Source organism: Dermacentor silvarum, chromosome 4 (assembly GCF_013339745.2).
Source record: "Dermacentor silvarum isolate Dsil-2018 chromosome 4, BIME_Dsil_1.4, whole genome shotgun sequence".
In the NCBI taxonomy this organism is placed as follows: Eukaryota; Metazoa; Arthropoda; class Arachnida; order Ixodida; family Ixodidae; genus Dermacentor; species Dermacentor silvarum.
The window spans coordinates 110,390,107-110,405,008 of NC_051157.2; the positions used below are offsets into that span (position 1 = coordinate 110,390,107).

Here is a 14,902-nt window from a genome sequence, read left to right on the forward strand (position 1 = left end):
TGCTTTTGTGTGATGTGACATTCAGCCACTGATACATCACCACAGTGATAGGATGCAATCTATAACTTTAGGTAGCAAGCAAGCCAATGGTTACCACTATACTCGAGTTGCAATTTGTTCTTACACCATGAACATTCAGGGAACCAGTGAAAATTTTTTTTATTGTGATAGCAATTATATGGACACTCCAAAGCAGATTTCTGCCGTCGGCGTCGCCGTGAGGTTCCGTATGCTGTCAACGGCGATGAAATCTGTATGTGCAAGTGAAAGGGTGTGAGGGACGCGGGCTTTCACGGGGAGCGAACGCACGTCGAAGAGCAAACCCGTGTTCTGCACCGTGCTCCCTGAAAGGCTGCAGAATTAAGCATCTCCTTCCTCCTTTACAATCACCATATATAGAGAGCAAACGTGAATTCTTTCGTCGCGCGAAAGGCCGTGGGGGGATGGGAGGGAGGGAGGGGAAGCGACGTTTAGCTGTGGCACCAAATGCGTATTTATATAAAAATGTTGCGAGGCGAGAAGGTGGGTAAGATTTCTGATGCTGCTCGACGAGCGTCCCATTCTGATCTCGTCGAAAACCTCCAAGCCGCCCCCAGAGGCACCGGCAACAGTCACCAACGCCGCGCGCGTTAAGTGCCAACGCGGGCAAAACGCCGATGGCGTTGACAACAGTTCTGCGCATTGCTGGTGCTGCTGGACGTCCAAGTTAATACAGCTGATAAAACTACTATCCTTACTCCGTATAGCTCTATACTAATTTGCTATCGCAATTGATGCTTCGCCTTTCGGGTGAAACTGCAACAAAATTTTTTTCTCAAAGTGTGTGTCTACTCTGGCCTACTTACTTCAGGTCAGTGGATGGTTTTCTACGGAGCTTTCCAAAGATGCCATGTGATTGAGTATTCCGTGTCTCACACATGCACTTTGCACTTTCCTCCCCCAGGGGCAGCAGACTTGTTCATCTGGGAGGAACAAATGACATTTAACTATGGTCAATAATCTAGCAAACTGATAGATAAGACTGAGAAGAGGTAGAAGATACCGTTAAAGCTCTTCAGTTCACCATATCAATCTTAAATCTATCTCTTATCTAAACTATAATTGCATTCGCAGTTTCCAACCAGCAGCAGCTGTATAACTGTATGCAAGAAAATCTTGAAGTATTAAATGTCATTAAGTTCTAACTAGACAGTTGGTGGCGAGTTGCACACAAAGAAGTAATGTTTCATACTATTGCAGTGCGGTGCTTTTTTTTTGTTCCTGCTAGTGCGCCATAAAGTGTAACTGAGCAAAGAGTTGTTAAGATGGCAGAGGAAAATAAAAATATGTTGACATTAATTGAAAGAAACCGCAGTGAGAACAAGGCAGCCAGGTAAACACTCAATCGTCTGAGTGCCGCGTCTTGAAACTAAGTTTAACACAAACTAGAAGAGGCTGTAGAATGTCCGTGTCAGGCCAGCCCAGCCCAGTCTATCTCTCTGTCTGCCTTTCTAGCCTCCTACGCTGTGATGCTGGCGGTGTCTACCAACTTGAGCCGCTGGGTATATGCTCCTGTTCGCGATGCCATCGCAGCCGCCTGCATTGTCATTCGAGCTTCATCATCCAACTCCGATTCTCACATACTATCTATGCTCGAGCCAGGTGGCACGCGTAAGAAGATTCAGACATCTTGGCTGTGGAACACCGGGCGGTGGTTGCCTCTATAAAAACAGCGACTGCAAAATCATTGGTATAACTTTTATTACCACAGTAGTGGGGATCTGCATGACTTTTTCTCTGAATAGCCTCCTTACACATGGACAGTATACTGCGATGCTAAGCCATCTCCTCAAATAATTGATTGTGTCATGAGATAAGGCCCATATTATATGTTGGCTCTAGAAATTTATTCACTTATTTAACACATACCCACAGTGCCAAAGGCAGCACTGAAGTGGGCTGGAAAGTTGTAAAAACATTTTCAAGCTGAGGTTACCATCTGAAGGTCAATAAACGAAGAAGAAACCACATCATTACACAATAGTAAATACAGATAACTAACACGTACAGCATTTACAAATCATTACATTACCACAACCACTGCAAATGACCAATCCACACATATACATGGGATCCCCAAATTTTTTATGTTCAAGTGCACAGATTTTCTGAGACACCCGTCTGGGTTTCCTTTACAGCTTCTGAATACTGTTATGTGGATGATCATTTTTTTCCTTTCCTGGTGAAACCTGCCATATAACTTTAGAGTAAGGGTCACAGCTAGATCGCGATTTTGATGATATAAAAGCTTTTTTGCATTTGTTACTGCAGTGATGGAGACTGCCATGATGGTTGCTTTTTTATTCATGTCAGTAAACATATATATTCTCACCGTGTTAACATAAACATAGGGTCAATGGAAGCAGTTCGGTGTCAATGGTGGCTGTACAATGGGAAATCAATCGTAATTCACTCATTTTACTGTTGCCACGGGAGCAGTCTGCCATTCTATGTGATGTAAGAATGCGACAGAGTGTCTATTCAGAGAGAGAGAGAGAGAAAACAAGAGGTGAAAGGCCGAGAGGTTAACCAGATAAGGTAAGTGTCCTGTTGGCTACTCTGCAGTGGGGGACGGGGTAAGGGCAGAAAAGATAAGAGAACAAGATAAAAAAAAAGGGAACGCAGCAGTTTGCACATTGTATAGTTTTTCAATGAGTCCCATTTCTTTTAAAAAGCACACCAGCACTTTTAAAGCAGTTTGTGCCGACATCAGCTGGGACCAGGGAGCAAGAATTCTGGCTTCTGCGAGGGGACAGTTGTAAATCTTGTCGAGCATGGTGTTGAGGACTTTTTTTTATGCATTGAAATGACGACAATCGCACAGAAGGTGCGCTATCATCTCTTTGCACCTGCAAACTTCACAATCTGGACTTGTGGCCATTCCGATGAGGTAGAAGTCTATGCAGGTTTGCTTAATAACTGGCCCTCTGTCTTTATTTAGATATACCTTACGGGCCTCAACAGAGGCATTGTGTAAGGGGGGTCAAATATAAAATCTGCATAAAGTAGGATAACAAAAATACATAACGGCAAGATAGAGGTAAGTACAAAACTAGTGATCTCAGATAGTAGATTACAAGATTTGCAATTTGGAAGAAATGATATGAAGTACAAGACGACAACTATGCATTATGGCACACAATAAGAGAACATGCACAACGTATTATACAAAAGCAAAAGAAAAGAAAAAAAAAGTTGTATGGATCATCAGAAGAAACGGACGTGCTGAGTTTATCAATGAAGTGTTTGAGCATATGTTTGCAAAAGGTGTCATGATTGCGCTTATACCGTGTGGTTCTAGCCAATGTATTGTTATTAACATTGTAAGAAAAATGCGAAAAAGCTGATTTTCGGGTAAAAGAGTTTGGGTTGTGCATGCCAAAACCATGATCTGAGTATAGCGGCACGCAGTAATGGTTCATTTTTGCATGCTAGATTTGGTACACCTGCAGTTCTTTAACGTGCACCTAAATCTAGGTACATGAGCATTCTTGCAAGACGCCCTTACTAGAATGCAGCCATCATGGCCGGGATCAAATCCATGACCTCGAGCTCAGCAGTGCAACATAACAGCCACTGAGCTACCGCGATGGGTAATTCACCTGAAATTCTTTGGCACATAGTGCAGAGTACAGAACATTGCCCTGCGGCAGTGGGGCTTTGCCGAAGGAAATGATGAACTTATGCAGTGCATTTTGCCTATACCAAACAGTAAAGCAGCCTCAGCGTGGAAGTAACATTTTAGATTTCCTGCCTCATCAAGGTGGCTGCAGCAGTGCAATTTGTTATCGTACTTGTGGTTGTGGATATACAATATAGACCACTTATAATGTAACCGCTTACAGTGCAGGACCGGATATAGTGAGGTCCTTTTCAGACTCCTGTTAATTTTCCCATAGCACTCCATGCATACACGTATCGCTTATAGTGCAGTTGCGGGAAACGAAGTATCGGTTACAGTGCGGCTGCCTGGGAGTACGGAAGTCAGCGGAGACGGCGAATGCTCCCCTCAAACGGGTGCCCCAACGAGTGCTCGAGGAAGAAAGAGAGACGAAGTGGAGGAGAAGGGCACGTGGTGCGAACGAACAGCCAGTGAGGCTGAAACCAGAATCTTGAGTGCGAGTCGTGAAATATCACGGCGCGCATAGAGAGCGAGCGCCACGAAACTGCCAACGCTCGCTTCACGATAACGGCAGTAAACGAAACTTCAGGGAGCGGGTGGCGCCGGCACATCACGACGAAGGGCGCACGCGGAGACCGTGGAATGTGAGGAAGGAGGGCGGCAGGGAACAGATTTCGCCTCGGCAACTTCGCCGCTTCGGTGCTCACCTCGCCCTCCCTCGTAGCTCCCTCACTTTCGACTGCTACCGTGCGCGCCCACCGCCGTGCACGCGCCGCCGTTCCAGCCGGCCCGGCGCCAGCTCGCCGAAGTTTCGTTTTCTGCCGTTATCGGGAAGCGGGCGTTTGCCGGCATGGGCAGTTTCGTTGGCCGACCTGGGACAGCGCCGCTGCTTCCCTCTGCGCCGTAGCCGCAGTGTGCATGGAAGCATAAAGGAGAAAGAAGGGTTCACTGCCATTTTCTACGTGTGGCTGTGGTAGCGTGGCTGAGGCGTCGCCACGTACACGCATGTTCCGACGCAATGCAGAATCGGCGACCTTGCCATTTGAGAGAGGGTAAAATTTCCGCCGCATTTTTTTTTTTCGTTCGCGCGCGACATTGAGGGGTCTCTCCTAAGCTTTTACTCTATGGCGGTGCCGGAGTAATGTTGGTCGGAGGTGCCGCCGCGTGATTTGGTTCGAATTAACGAGATTCGATTGTAAATTGAAGGCAAACGTTCTAGCCGCATTCCTCCACTGTCGCATATGTGTGGCGGCTCGGTGCACATGTTTTGCATATGTGCGGGCCTTGAAAATTGTTGCTTTGGTTATAGTGCGGATATTCGCGACTCCGGCGACTTACGTTATAAGCAGTCTGCACTGTACCTATTTAAGTGACCCCGACATGGGGCTATGTGAAACAAGTTTTAACTACACAAAAATTATTGACAGTGTTGCCCAGCGAATCACCTGCTACAAGAAAGCTTGTTCTGAGGAAATGTTTAATGCTTTAGATAGTTATGACATGTGCTCATCATTTAAAGGGCCCCTAAACGACCTCCGATAATTTTTTAAGATTTCAAGTAAACACGCGCATCGAGTTCAGAATGCCATCACGATCAACGATGCCAAACGCTGCAGTGCTATGCGCTGTGGGCGCGCCCCAAAATAAAAAACAATGCCGTGCTCCTCTCCAAGCCTTTCCGGTATCCACAGCAGTTGTTGTGATGTCACCAGGGTGCATCTGGTAATGTCAACGGGGGTGACGATGTCGATTGGTCGAGGAAGAACCTACGACTTCCGGTTAGTCTGCTAGCAGGCACACGCACTCCCTGCTCTTCCTCGTCGTGTTGCTCGCTTGTGCGCCCTTGCGAATCGGTAATTACAGCCTGCAACGCAAGTGCCAAATCGCTTACGTTCCAACACAGTTGTGCTTAGCGGTCTGATTAGCTGCGGGAACATGGTGCGACAGTGTTGGCCTTTCTAGACGTGCGCACAACACAGGATCCATAGCGGCATGCTTTGCTTGAACACAGGCTGGCACGGCAGCAACAGCGGGTAGCCAAAAGCGCGTCACGACTAATAAGGCCTGTCCATGTTACCGGCAACTCACCGCACACCGTTCGCCATTCATGGGCCACCCTTCGACGGCGGTTTTGCTCGCGAATGGCATGATTTCCTTGCCGTAGAGAGGATGAGACCAGGACCCATTTGTACGGCAGCCTCACTGCCGCTCATCGCTCCACGACGCCGATATCGTCGCTAGGCCTTCTCCGGTTCACTTCAAAGCTAAAGCGGATGGCGCTTCGGAATGAATCACCGACGCTCACAAGCTGCAATATTTTCTTACCGTTGTTGTCGCTCTTCACAATAATTGTGCACAAAGAAGAAAATACACTGATATTAGTGGCCCTGTCGGCTGCGATGGGAGCACAGCCGAGCCGGTCGTCAGCCATCGGTATCAGCTGCCTTGCACTGTGGCTGAGCTAGACAAGTATCGGAGCTATTGTTCGTGTTTAACGCCTTAAGTGGATTTCGTTTTTCATAAAATGTACAATTTATGCATCGGTTTAGCCAGCGGAAATTAATTTTCTTGGAACAGAAGCTGCAGCCGATGTTTTCGTCGCCAGTGGAGGAGGCGCGCAGCTTCGTGGTCGTCGACTGGCTTGTCAGTCGTGCGGTGGGCAGTGCGCTGGCCGAACTGCCGTCTGCTTTGGACACCTCTCGCGCGGTAGACGTTCTACGGCACTGGAGGCCGGTTCGCCGTCGGTATATTTTCCACTAGCGTGGATGTGCCTTAACCGGAAGTGGACAGTGTTTTGAAAAGCGCGTTGCTGATGATGTATGTCACGTGACATTTGGAGGAGCAGTCGGCGAAGAGGAGAGACCAGCTGATGAGGAGAGTAGCCAAGGAAAGAGCAAAACAAGCGAAGGCCGTGTTTCGATCATCAGACGCGTGTAACTCCGCTATCATGGCGCCATTTCGAAAAATTCTCGCGACTACGTGTTTGTTGTAGACTCGTGCACAACTGCAACACCACAACTAAATTTCGACCTCTACGTGGTTTAGGGGCCCTTTAATAAAGGCAAAAATGCACTATATCAGCTGTGAAATCATTCTAAAACAGACATTTTTAAAATTTGTGACTAATATACGTGCAATTGTGGGTGGTGTCAGTGATGTAAGAACCTTGGTTTACAAAGGAGGCAGTTGGCTTATGCAGCTTAAAAAAAATATGCCTCTTCGCATGTTAAACAAAAGTTAGCTCATGCTACACATTAATAAGCAAGGCTTCTGAGGTTTCAATCTGCGAGTTCAGCACTGTCCCTAAGGACTCCGAGAACTCTTAAAAAAGAGTTGCAAAAATGAAGTATCTATTCCTTCATTTAAAAATGGTGATCATCTCATCTGCAGCAATCAAGAAAAAGCGAAATGTCTTATACACAGTTCAGTTCAATACCAAAGCAATGCTTTCTTTGGAAACCCTTCCAGCCTTTTCTGACTGAGGCTGCTGCTGCGTTGTCTTTTAAAATAGTTCACACACAGAAAATGCCACATTTGCATTCACAGTTCTGTCATGTCAATGCCAACTAGCTCTTTGAGACAGTCAGTGTGTGCGTCACATCAAATACCACATGCGATGCGCCAGCTTCAATGAGGTGAGAGATGCAGGAATAAAACAGGCACATAATAGTCAACCTTACCACTGTCTTTTGTGCTGTACTTCTTTGAGCATACACCTCTCCTCAGCATTCTTCCTTCGAGAAACATCCACTGTCGCCTTCATCCAAGTGACATCACTGCATCGACTTCTCCCAGTGGAAATTCCCATTTCGGTATAGCTTGTGATCTGTGCGGTACATAAGCATAAACTTCGGCTGAGATGACACGTTGCACGGAATGACAATAAAGAAACGTGTGTGCATAACATTTATAGCATCTAATTAACCGCTTTACGAAGCTTTGCTTCACATATATATTCTCACATTCCTGCTGGATCTGCGTAATTTTTTATCTGCATGAAGACAGACCGCTGGGATAGTTGATCTAGCATTCTAACTAGGGTAACTTAACGCAAAGCGCTGGTCAGACAAAAAGACAAGGACGAGTGCTATCAACTTTTTTATTACCAGAAGATGGCCCACCGATGTTGTACATACTATAGGAGCGTGTGCACCCTGTCACATCGTCACATTGATGTGCAATAACCAAAGTGGTTTTTATAGATGAAGTTGGACCTTGATGTGATGTTTCAAATTGTCATCCACCTTTGTTGATCAGCGTTGTTTGCAAAGTTATGGATCTTAAGAAAGTGTTTGATGCCTTTCTCCATTTTATAATGCTAGAAGTTTTAGCTCAATACAGCAGTTCCTTATTGAACAGGTAAAAAAAAATATCTAAATTGCAAATGTCAGGGTCTTGCATACGGTGAGTTCTTGCATGATGCAAATGTAACATTAGGCGTGTTTGAAGGGTCAGTCTAAGTTTATTGTTATATTTATTTAGATTAATGACACTTGCGTCGATGTCATCCTTAAAACCTTTTTGAAGATGACTTCATGATTTACAGAACTGTAAACAAAGCGACTGTGCTGTGTTAGAACAAAACTTAGACTGTGTTGCTGAATGGTGTAGTCAGCAGAAAATGACGATTAACCAACAGAAAACTACACGTATATACTTCACAACGAAAAGAACCACTCACAAATTGACTGACACTATTACTGAGGTAGTACTATTATCTGTTTTTCAACGTACTGTAACTACCATGGTGGGATGTTATCGCCACCTTTTCCTTACCTTGCCATATTTTTTGTTACGTTACATCTAAGGCCAGTAAGATTTTGGATTTGGGGCATTGCAATGCAGAGCTGTTCTTTTTTTTTTAAAGAAGAAACTACTTTTGATTACTTGCATTCATACGATACTTGAATATGCATGCATGGTGTGGGACCCTTGACAAAATGGAAGCCGAAAACCTTGAAAAAGTATACAACTACGTAGGTGTTATTTGACACATTCAAGTTGCATACATTGATGTTCTAATTAGCACTTATCAGCAGTGTGCAGAATGGAGTGCTCAGAAATGTTAACTGTAACATCAATGCATTTTGTCAAAAATTTTGAGCACACATTTCTTAAAACTGGTGATAATAGCTACACAATTTCTGCTAAATGAGTAATCATTCGACATTAAAAACAAGTTGAATTGAGTTTTTAATGAATTACCTTATGGCACATATTGCAATTTACAAATTCTAGCGGGTAAAACTGCAAGGCATATCCACTTGAAAAGAATTGTGTGGATGACACCACTGACGCCACCACTTCCTTTAAGGCTTAAAAAGCTCAGATGTCCCATGGTCACATGAAATCAGCTACAGAACAAAGTTCAATTTAGCTAGCGCGATAATTGGAGAGCAAATATTTAGCAATGTTCACAGGCGTAACCCTCCGCATAAAAAAGAAAGAAAGAAAAAGCAAGAAATGCCGCACTTACTACAGCAGTTACCTCTCACAGACTAGTATCAACTTCTTAATGTGTTAGCATTACGTGTGTGTGTGTATATATATATACATATATATATACAAAGAAATATTCTTCAGGCTACCTTTCAAATGTAAAGAACTTGAGCGACGCTACAAAGTAAACAGAACAAGTACTTTTTCTGTTACTAGTTCATATTTACTTGTTCCGTTACTTGTAGCATAGCTCAAGTGCTATATATATACATATATATATAGCGCAACTGACGGTGGTCTGCTGCGGGCCACTGCCAGTTGTACTTGACTTCTCGAAGAGGCAGGACTTGTGTCCAATGCTCTCCTCAACAACACCTTGTAATGTGGTGAATGCGGTTTAAATCATCGATCCACAATCTCAAAGAGGTGCGACGTAATGCTCAGGCATTTCTCTCGCATTTACCATTAAATCACCAATACATTTTTTACGAGCTATTCTCAAACACACTCAGTGCAACATTTAGATTAACTGTAGTTCTATTATGCTGGATTAACAGCTGCGTGTCAGCTTGTTAGTGAGCATATATTCAGACAGTGTTATGGGACATTAGGGCCATAAGTCTCTGTATTCACTCAAATATACATTATGGCTATCAAAAAAAAATTGGCAGCCGATTCACGAAGTGAATGCTGATGATGGAGCGAAGCTCCTTGGACGATTACGGCTGCTGCTCGAGCTTTCGCTTCAGGGTATTCCTGCTGTTGTCGGCGTGCTGCTGCTTCTCATGCTCGTAGCTCGGGGTTAGCTTCGCGGCGTTGCTGTTGGGCTGCCGCGTCTCGTTCTCGAAGTGTAGGATCAGAGTCATGACATCTACACTTACGTTCGCGCTCCTCCATACAGCAGTGCTAAGTGTAGCGACAGCGGCGCAGCGCCGGCGCAACACCTGCGCACGGTTCGTATGCGCGCTGCGTGCGCTCTGCGAATGACGTCGTGCGCGTGCTCGGAGAGGGGTTTCGGCGCGTCGGTATGTGCACTGCGTGCATGACGGGGAGCTACGACGACGACAACGGACATCCTGAGAGCCCAAGAAGCTTCACTCCTAAAAACTGCTCACAGGAGTACAGTAATAAATACCAATGAAGCCATTCTTAAACACAGCAGCAAAGCAGCCTGCACATTTATTGTGTGATCCCTTGTTCTCCTTTATCGTTAACCCCTTTCTGTGCAGCGTAGTCACCTACACAGAGTAGCCTCTACTGGCATGGCCATGGCCCAACATTGATGGTGTGATAAATATGATTAAAAATGTGGTTCTCATTGTTACTTGCTTTATTTTCTGTGGATTTGCTTTCAGAATAGAATCAAGCGAATTACTAATTACGACCATGAAAGTGGGGACGCATACACAGAATAGCCACACAAGGCTTTCTGATCAGGATAATACAGCTGTATTAGTAATGGTTACCATTTTTTATAACTAACTATTACTAACACTACAGTAGCTAACACATGTTAGTTGCATATGTGATGAACAGTTTCTAACTCATAGCACCTAAAAAACTTTTTTTTCTTTTAATAGTGAAGGATTTTCGCGCAATAGCCCAGTGTTGGCTTTTTGTTGGTGGCTTAGGATCGGCGAATATTGCATGAGGTTTGGGTCACCAGAGCCACGATATTGTTGCAATGCCTCTTCCCGATGCTAATGCCCATCGGCGTTCGTAAGTGGCGAAGCGACGCTCTACCCTGGGCGAAGCCTCGAACATGGCCACTCACGAACGCGAAAATCACTGAGAGGAATTATCAGTGAAAAAGGCACCGCTACAAAAAACTGGCACAGATTGTGGCATGTATTGCAGAAAGACAGACAAGCGTGGTGCCCAGATCACACGATGTCAAATTATTTTTACAGGTATATAAAATTACACCAATGTACACCACAAGAAAAAGCTAGAAAATTAAACAAATGCCAGCGCTGCTGCTTCTAGCTTGGCGGAACTACTCGCCCCACTAGTGAGATAGGCAGAATCAGCATGAACATGTGGGGATTCCCTCGAAATGCAGAATGCAGAACCGCCTCTGGAAGTGTGCCATGCATGAATGCTGACAAAAGAAAAAAAAAAAAAAGGAAGGCGGAGGTGGGGGTCATCACAAAAGAAATCCAGAAGGCACTTTAAGTCTGCCAGTCATCTCAACAACATTTCAGGTGTCACACAGACATCCGTTTACAACTACGAACTTTGAACCAACATGCATGCAACACTGTAGTATGCAATGTTTACTTACTCGTCAAAGGTCACATCTGGGGTGCAAGTGAAATTCCTGCTTGTACGTTGCGTCATGCCTGTGAGGTTCTCGCAGTACTGGAGATGCACCAGGTGAGGGAAGCGTAGGCTGAGCTCCTTTATTGGCCTACTTCTCCGGTGCATGACTGGTTGCCTAGCTGACATAAGTACGGCACAGTCGCTAATTGGTTTTATAGTTTTTAAAGTGTTCACTTGAAGTGCCGTAGATCTCATTAACTTTATTGTTGTGTTCACCTGGATTCCTGCAGAGTGGAAAAACACAATGCAAAGCTCGCATTAAAAGAGCACCAGAACAGTAGCATTGAAGAACACAGCAGTAAATTTGACAAAGTGCATGGCACAAGGTACCAGCAGACATAAAGCAGCAGCAAGCACGCTCTAGCAGATAAGATTCTACTTATCTACCTTATTTTCATTTCTGTGGTGATGCTGTTAAACAAAAAATGCAGACTTGCTGCGTATTCATACTCCATCAAAGAAAACAGCAGTAATTTTGGCTAGAAGCTAGGTATCTGTATTCGAGCGTATACATACCAACGCTCGGGCCCAATAACGGTTTAGCCTGCACTCCTTTCGCATTTCCGACGCTGCGGTAACCATAACCAATTCTTTCTGCGGGTCTCTGCAGGAAATCCGTCTGCGTCTCCGCGTTTTTGGCGCCAGGGGAAAGAGCCTGTAATGTACCGAAAGTTTATGAAGCCGGCCGTGTGCTGCGCCAGACAAAACTGCAACCACAGCGACAAAAGCACACACTTATACCTCCGCGTTACTTTCCATGCAGGTGCGTGCCGGTAATGTCACCTTCCGAGATCAAAACGGCAACGTTAGCCTTTAAATAAAGGCAGCTAGCTATCGGTACCATAGAGGGCTGCGTAGGCTCGGTGAATTTTAGTATTGAAATGAAGAGAGCATGCGCGTCAAGAAGAGGACAGTGCTCACCACGACACATTCGTCTTGCAGCAGCGGTGCTTCCCAGGTGAAGGTTTTGCTACTGATTTCTATCGGTTTCAGGTGGAATGAAGTGTTGTGAAGTTCTTCGAAGGATGAAAGAAATATCGACGGAACAGCGTTGCGACGAAGTCGCACATGGAAAGGCACTTCCACTGATTGCCTTAAGAGATAATTATGCTCGTAATCCTCCGGGCGGAAATGCAGAGAGCACACATGTCGTCTCATCGGCTCCTTTACTTCCCGCTGTAGCATGGGAACAGAACTGAACCAGCGGGAACGTCGAGGTTCGTCAGGCGGCACCGTGTGGTAGTTGACATTGCTGTCGGAGCTTTTAGTACCCTTGTTCAGACGACGTGGACCGTTCGGGCACCCCGCGACATCGCACCGACCTGGCATTTCGCCACTGGCAATCGGTAACTAGATAGATAAACTTTATCAAAAGAATAATCAGACTTTTCTGTTGCCCTGAGCGCTAGAACTGACCGAGCGGCGAGCAAGAGCACCGACCGCACATGACAACGCCGCGAAATACAAAACATTGCCGCGGCCGACCAAAACCAGAACTTGACACTGAGCGCAACGGTCGCTAATGTTCAGCAATAACTCAAGCATACTAAATATGATTGTTATGGTCAAAATTTGTCTAAGGTAATTTTTATTTCTAACATGTAGCTGTAACAAAAAAAAAGGTGTTGTTTAGAAAATGGCGTTCATGACGTCATTGAATAGCATTCTCTGGATTTGAAATGCGGATTCTAAACGCTATGTTTTTTTTTTTTTGTTTTTTTTGCTAGTTAAATGCGGTACAAGCTATTGTGAAAGCCGAAAATCCGTCATAGACTTAGAGTCATGCGTCGAGTTTCGGACCACGGACTACGACCGTGTTTCATCCACTGGTGACGCCATCTGGACAACGCTTGCCGGATCTCGAAGGCATATAATTTAGCTGTTTGCATGCGGTGATTGCTATTTTGGAGCTGGAACACGTACTAGAAATCGGGTTTTGGACCAAAACTTGATTGAAAATGAAAAAAAAGAGCAAACTGTCCTACAACGGGGCACAGCACTTGGCCGTACGGTCTTTGTTTCGGCACTTTCTTGGTACTTTTTGTGTATGTTTCACTTGCATTTCGCCTACTCGGTTAATATATGGTTGCGCATGTTAATTAATACTGCATTCTCGGCGAATATTGCAGTGGTGTAAAAATAATGTATTCCTGTGCAACAAAAGTAAAGAAGCAAGCGATGCGACAAAGTTGTAATTATTTGAGGAGCTCAAATAATTAGGTTGTTTTATTTCAGCTAATAGTGGCCACTGTCTTGAGTCTAGCTAACAACGCCACAATGAAGAGTGAAAGGAAATTATAATAGCCGCCTTTTGCCTCAGTGTTATGACGTCCTGCGTCTAGAGAGTGCCGTGTCACACGTGGTCTTCATATAAAAACATTAGTTAGCTTTCACTTTGAAGCAGCGAATTAAAGCGCAATGACCCACAATTTAATTGCAAGGCAAAATAGAATTTTGCCTGTGGCGCCACAAACACATAATAAAAGAGCACCTCTGATCGCCGAACCTCTAAGCGACAATCATGCAATTATCGCAATTATCATAATGCATTTGTCGTAATATAAAGTGCATGACGCGACATGATATGAGTAGAAGCTCACGATTTTTTTTTTTTTTTGTACTGCTGAGTAATGCCAATGCCACCCAGTTTATGCTTCATTATATTACCGAAATTGCGGAGTGACCAATTAACACATCGTGACAAGTCGATCACGAAAACGTGGCATTCACGTCTCGCTGCTACGACTTCTTTTGTTTAAAACGGGGTAATATGCTTTTCGTGATGCACTAGAATAAGCACGAAACGTTAATAAAATTGACAGGCTTGGGGCGAGCGGATTGCGGCGGTCACATATCGTGTGCTCAATGCGAGCAGTCACTGTTCTTACTACTGCGCAAAGACGACAGCGCAAGGTTAAATACTTTTCTACACCGTCAAAGCACCAGCGCTGCCGAAGTAGGACGCCCCCTCTTGCCTCGCCTCCCCCGTGCCTCGCCCGCGAACGAAGAAGCGCGTTTCCGTCCCGCCTTTCTCCCTCGCGCGGGCGAGATTGAACGGCGATCGTCGGCTGACCCTCGCAAGCTTTCACCCGCACATACAGCGTACGGCGCGCGGCGACAATGCTATTGTGTTTGGACTTTGTACGGAACATCACGGCGACGACGACGGTGACGGCAGAAGTGCGCTTGGAGTGTCAATATAATTGCTATCGCAATAAAATAGAAATGCATAATCGGGTAAATAACAAACATTCGCTAATGAAGTTGTAACTAATTACCTTATGGATATGGCAATATACAAACTCTAGCGGGGGAGACTGCAGGGCCTGATTTGAAAGACTTGTGTGGATTAAACCATTTACGACATATGCGCCGGCAAACTTGCGGTAAAGATGCGCTGTCGTTCCACTCACTTTCTTAATAAAATGTCGTTTTATGCATTGAAGCACAAAAGTAACTGGAACGCCCATGCATTTCTCC

The 14,902-nt window shown here is 45.1% G+C and overlaps 1 protein-coding gene across 4 annotated transcripts in view; it reads right to left on the reverse strand.

Annotated features, from left to right (window-relative positions):
* Positions 1 to 12,873, reverse strand: part of LOC119448241 (uncharacterized) — a 38,322-nt gene extending 25,449 nt beyond the window's left edge. For 2 of the 4 annotated variants that reach the window (XR_007466452.1, XR_007466451.1), the window contains exons 1-6: positions 12,344 to 12,873; positions 12,164 to 12,233; positions 11,939 to 12,077; positions 11,385 to 11,646; positions 7,342 to 7,487; positions 846 to 962 (exon numbers count right to left, since the gene is read on the reverse strand). Coding sequence is in view for 1 of the 4 variants with exons in the window: in XM_037712043.2 (XP_037567971.1) it covers positions 11,381 to 11,646; positions 11,939 to 12,077; positions 12,344 to 12,751 (813 nt within the window). In the remaining 3 variants the exon portion in view is untranslated. Of the gene's footprint in view, positions 1 to 845; positions 963 to 7,341; positions 7,488 to 11,282; positions 11,647 to 11,938; positions 12,078 to 12,163; positions 12,234 to 12,343 lie in introns of those variants that run through there. The other 2 variants (XR_007466453.1, XM_037712043.2) reach the window with 2 other exon arrangements.
* Between the last annotated feature and the right edge of the window lie 2,029 nt (positions 12,874 to 14,902).